Source organism: Crocodylus porosus, unplaced genomic scaffold, assembly GCF_001723895.1.
Source record: "Crocodylus porosus isolate Cpor-Errol unplaced genomic scaffold, CroPor_comp1, whole genome shotgun sequence".
Taxonomy (NCBI): domain Eukaryota; kingdom Metazoa; phylum Chordata; order Crocodylia; family Crocodylidae; genus Crocodylus; species Crocodylus porosus.
The window spans coordinates 48,885,435-48,891,115 of record NW_017728886.1 but is presented as its reverse complement, the minus strand read 5'-3'; the positions used below and the strand labels follow the sequence as shown (position 1 = coordinate 48,891,115).

The 5,681-nt window shown below is 40.4% G+C and overlaps 1 protein-coding gene across 3 annotated transcripts in view; it reads left to right on the top strand.

Annotated features, from left to right (window-relative positions):
* THSD7A (thrombospondin type 1 domain containing 7A) overlaps window positions 1-5,681 on the top strand; it is a 519,106-nt gene that overhangs the window by 443,567 nt on the left and 69,858 nt on the right. For all 3 annotated transcript variants that reach the window (XM_019533950.1, XM_019533945.1, XM_019533947.1), the window contains 2 exons: window positions 1,725-1,919; window positions 4,154-4,417. In XM_019533950.1, the coding sequence (XP_019389495.1) occupies window positions 1,725-1,919; window positions 4,154-4,417 (459 nt within the window). The remainder of the gene's footprint in view (window positions 1-1,724; window positions 1,920-4,153; window positions 4,418-5,681) is intronic.

Genomic DNA, 5,681 nt, shown 5'->3' with positions numbered 1-5,681 from the left:
ACCAGCCAATAGGTGAAGAACATCTCCCTGTTGAGCTCCCATGCCAGGAAGAACTTGGAAGTATAAGGGTTGGGGCTATATGGGGAGGAGGCCCCACATCATTCTGGGCCTGACCTAAAACCTCACCCTGCCAGAGTAGGGAGGCCTGAGTGGGACTGCTGGTGGCATGGCAGCCCCAGGAAGTGCCAGGACTGTGAACCTCCCTCGTGAAAGGCGGGTAGAAGCAGGAGGCACCTGATAACATCTAGCCACCTCACTGTCCTGGTGGGGAAAAGACGAGACCTGTAAGATCTTTGAGAGGCCTGAGGCTTACTGGTTGCACTGGAGTTGAGGGTGAGAACAGGGGCTAGAGGGTGAGAACAGGGGCTACCATCCCTGCAGTTTTCAGCCTGCTGCACCTTAACACATACATGAAGTCACACATGTCATGAGTTTTGCTTGTCAGCTATTTGAGGTGCAGTTTCCCAGAAATCCTTGCACCTACCTCCTTGAAACCTGGCAGGCCTCATGGCCTCAGAAGGGGCTAGCATCCCCACAAGTTTCATCCAAATTAAGCAAGAAATGAGAAAGGTATAGGCAATTTTGTGATTCCCCATTATAGCCTATGGCTGAAAGACTGTTGAAATTCTGAAACAGCTCCAAAACAGTTTCGGCCAAAATGAAATGGGACAGTGATTCAAAACACCAAAACAAATCATTGTCCCTCTGAAATGCTGACTATAAAATGAAATGAAACACAGCCATTTCGGACAGCCCTACAAAAGACCGAAGCGAAACACCGTCCCTCCAAAATGCTGAATCCAAAACTGAAACAGAACACAGGCATTTTGCACAGTCCTAATGTAAATGGCCACATATGAAACTGTACTTATGCCTTGCCTCAGCATAAGGAAACAATGGAGTCCCTTGGCTAGAGGGTTGAGTAGAAATTTCACTCTTGGATGCATCTCAGCATATGGCTATGGATTTTTTTCTACAGTAAATCTTTTAATCACTTATTGTCAGGGATAACTGAATCTTGAGCATTTGACTGTACAGGCAGGCCTCTTCCAAGGAAGAGGGTGGCCTTTGATTTTTTCTGAGTGAATGACTGGACCTAGGTATGATTCTTCTAGCTGGTAAAATCCCCTCTGTTAAGAGCTGAGAAGACCTGGGTGCAATGCATAAGGCTGAAGCACTGCAGATGAAGGACCTGGCCCCTAGCCTATCTCAGCTGGTTCACAGCAGTCAAACAGTAGACAGCAACGAGGGGCTTGGGGCAGAAGGGTAACCTGAATATGTGAGAGTACCCCAGGAGTATGTCCCTGCCTGCATTCAGGGTTGGGGAGCGTAACACTATCTCTAAATGAACAGCGTAATATAATGTGATTATATGAAGAGCTAACAGGCAGCAGTTACTGATCATACGTATTGCTGTAATACTCTAATATTTCAAGTTGTTTTTAAAAGTTTCGATGCCAATAAATGTCAATAAAGAAATAATAAAGCACAAAGAAAGCCCCTCATAAATTTCAAATGTATACATTTAAAGTGCAATATATAAATGACTGTAAAAACTAGGTTCTGCACATATTTGTTCTGGATTTAAGATGTGATTTAGTAGCAGAATATTGTCTGACATGCTATATCAAATCAAATGTAGACATTCCTGGTCAATTGCTATATTATAGACTAATTACAAGCCTGCCAACTCATTATAAATCCCATCATTTTTTTGCTTTCAGCAATTACCTGTCGTAGACAAGATGGGGGACAAGCTGACATTAGCGAGTGCCTTAAATATGCCAGCCCCTTACCACCATTAACACAGACCTGCCAAATCCCTTGCCAAGATGACTGTCAGTTCACAAGCTGGTCAAAATTTTCTTCCTGCAATGGGGACTGTGGAGGCGTCAGGGCAAGAAAACGCATTCTTGTTGGTAAGAATCATATGGATACAAAGGTTTTTTATTATTATTATCTGTTGTAATTTATTGTGTTTTAAACATACATACTTCCTTCCTTGGATTACCAGATGACAAACAACCAGGAATTTCTATGTTCAGGATGAACTACCAGGTAGATAATGGGCCTAAACTACACAACTTTGATGGAACTGAGGAGGAAAATATATGTAAAGGATACTGTGGTAAAGTAGTGGTCAGAGGAAAAGTAAAAATTCCATAGTAAACTGACTTCAGAATGGCTCAGTTAGTAGACTATTTATTTTTCTGAAGGGCAAGTCGACACTATCAAAATTAATTGAGTTGAAATCTTCAAAGTAGCACAGAGCCTATGGATGTTAAAGGGAATATTTCTACATATTTTTGTTCAGTTCCTAACTTATCTCCTGCAGCCCTAATGTGTGTCATTACTGAATACTTGAAGACTTTCATATTTATGTAATTCCACAGCCTTTCTCCAGGTGTCTTAGGACACCTTATGCTATGCTTTCTCTTAACTTATCAAGATGACTCTTCTTTGTGGTTGAAAGAGATGCAGTCTTGAAGGCCAACATTTTGGGAAAGTGTGCCACAAATAAGCCCTCCCCCCCCCCAAGTGCCACTCTGACATCCTTCCCAATCTGCTCTTCTGCTTTCTGTTCCTGGCCTTGTGGTACCAGTTGCATCTGATGCTTTGCTTTGTGCTTCCTTTTCTGTGCTCCCTGCCCAGTTTGCTGCTTTGCTTTATGCCCCATCTCATGCTTTGCTGCCGGCCCCCTTCCGAATCCAGAACTGCCCATGCCACTGTGGTATCCATTGTGGTACACATACCTCAACCTTGCACTAGAGCCAGAGCAACTGACTTACCCAGGGGGCTGCTTTTTACCACTGTAATATGATACTCACCAAAATTGGAAGAGCTAAGGATAGCAAATGAGTCATAATCTTTGAGAAGACTCACAATAACCCCTTATAATTCTAGTAAACAGTTTATGTCAGGATTGCTTTCATAGGGGAAAGAGATGGCCATTACCTTCAAAATTAAACAAAGAGGAGCTCCTATCAACCTGGACACTTATAGGTCCCTTTGTACCTCTCTTTACTGAGCTCGGCTACTCGCCGGGTGCTGAGATCATGGTTTGGCCCTTAATGAATAAATTTCATCTTGCAAACTGTTATCCAGTCCAATCTACAGAGCTAATTGAGCATGAAAGCCTAATTATTCATTTGGGGGAAGATGAAGAAGAGGAGCAACTCGCATGTTTTCAATATGATGCTATCTAATTGGAACAGAAGGAGAAATCCCATGTTCATCTTGCATATTGAATCAGTGGCTAGTAGAACAGTGCTCTTATGTCACGTCAGTGTTTCCTTATATGTAAGTGTGAAATCTGAAAGTCAAGGAAACCCACGCAGAGTATTTATTTATATTATCGTCTAGTTGAAACCAGGTATTTTATAAAATGTTTCTTTCCAACCTTCATCATCATTAAAAATAGGATAAAAACAGGACTGACAATAGGGTATGATAATAAATACTGGGGAAAGAGAAAACAAACTTAACAAAGGAGGAGATTAAAAACTGCAAACAATAGGAGAAAAAAGGATATTAGGTAATGGGGGGAACTTAAATTAGTTTCGAGAAGAGATTTGGAAAAAAAATACAACAAGGTAGTGGACTAAATCAAAAGGAGCTCATTTCATTAATGGGCTGAGTTTCAATATTTAATCTAAACTGGGGATTTTTACAACATCAGAGAGTGCATTAGTATACAGATGTGTGTTCTCTCCTTTTACAAAAAAAAGTTTTAAAACTTGAAAATTTTTTATCTAGAAATGAATAAAATTTATTTGCTATTGCTCTCTGCATCATTACTGACTTAGAAAGGAAAGAACATCCTGTTATTGAATTGCTAAAATGTTTGCATTGGGGTGTCACAAGGTAAGAACTTAAATCCATATTCAGATATAATAGATGGCTTTGTTTTAAAAAGTACTGAAGCTAAGGCAAGCAAAGGGGCTTGATGCTTTTGAAAATCAGACCACTTAATTTGACTGGCTATGGAGTTAGATGCCTAGTGTTGGGTACCTGCACTTGAAAACTTTGGCCTTAAGTCATACGGTCTTGTACATTTGTAGATCATTACTTGACATTATCAGTTTTTGATACAAGATGACAAAAAAGCAGTGTCTAAAAAAATTATATAATCCTCCCCCACCTTTCCCCACAGGAAAAAGTAAAAAGAGGGACAAATGCAAAAACTCACAGATGTATCCCTTGATTGAGAATCAGTTTTGTCCATGTGACAAGTACAGCGCTCAACCCGTGGGAAACTGGTCTGACTGTATTTTACCAGAAGGCAAAGTGGAAGTATTATTGGGAATGAAAGTACAAGGAGACATTAAGGAGTGTGGACAAGGTTATCGTTACCAGGCCATGGCATGCTACGATCAAAATAGTCGGCTTGTGGAAACATCACGATGCAATAGTCATGGTATGTAGATACTTGTTTTCTTACGTTTGCCTGTCTGTCTTTCCTGATCCAGCTGTGCAGGGCCAGTACAGTTGGAGCCCGTTTAAGCTGTGTGAGGTTGGTGTGGCAGGAGCCTGTTCTAGCTACATTGGCTGGCATATCTGGAGCTCAATCAAGTTATGCAGGGCTGATACAACTGAAACCTGATCCCTGCATGTGGAGCTTGGAAATTTAATGGAGCAGGAGTGGGTGGCAGTGTTAATTGCCACTGCACCCCCACCAACAAATTTCTGGACACTAGAAGAGCCCCATGAACTGGATGACACAGTTCTGTGGGCGGGATCTGATGCTGATAAAGTATCGATTTCGTGGCACACTTTTGCTGCTCTAGAGCACATGCTTTGGGAGTCACTGGCCTATAATAAGTTATAGGATGTTGACTGCATCAGGCAGAAGCATGACAAATGTTAACAACTACTTTGTTTTAGTAGCTAGTTAACCCAAAGCTTAAGCTTAGCAGCTCTAGGTAGAACTGTAAATAATTTTCTGATCAAAGGTTTTTCATTGGAAAAATTCAGTTCACCAAAACCAAAGAAGTTTTTGTGAAAGCGTTAGGGTCATCAGATGTCCCATTTCAAGAAAAAGAAATTTGAAAAGTAAATCAGAAGTGCCAAAATATTTTGACCTTCTCCTTTGAAAGTCTTTCAAACAAAGAGTTTTTCTTTGTGAAATTTCCACTAGTTTATACTGAACAAGCTAAACATGTTAAAAGATTGAAATGATCAAAACAAGGTTATTAGATGCCACCCATATGGGGAAGGTTTTGGTGGGAGAGGGGAGGATTGATTTGTAAAAAAAAATGTTTAATATTTTGCCATATGTCACATTTTGGAATGAGGAAACATATTTCAAAAAGTTACAAGTGATTGATATGAGGAAACACTTTCCTTCCCAACTGAGTTTTTTAATGCTCTTTGAACTAAGTGTTGAGAATCCTCAGTCCTCTTTAAAAGCTTCTCACCTGGTTGCAGGGTTGGGCCAAATGCCTAAATTTGCCTTAAAGTGCAGAGGAGGAAGAGGAATAACGCTTGATTGGATATGAAGTTATCTTTAGAAAATTATGAAATAAAAACTAAATATCAGTGAAATTTTCCATGTCCTGTTCTGCGATGGCTGTTTCAGGTCACATTTTTAATTTGTTGTGACTGTTACATATAGCAAGTCAAAAACTGATGATTTATTTTCATCATTGTCTGTGAGCCTGCGAAGAATTTTCACAGATCTG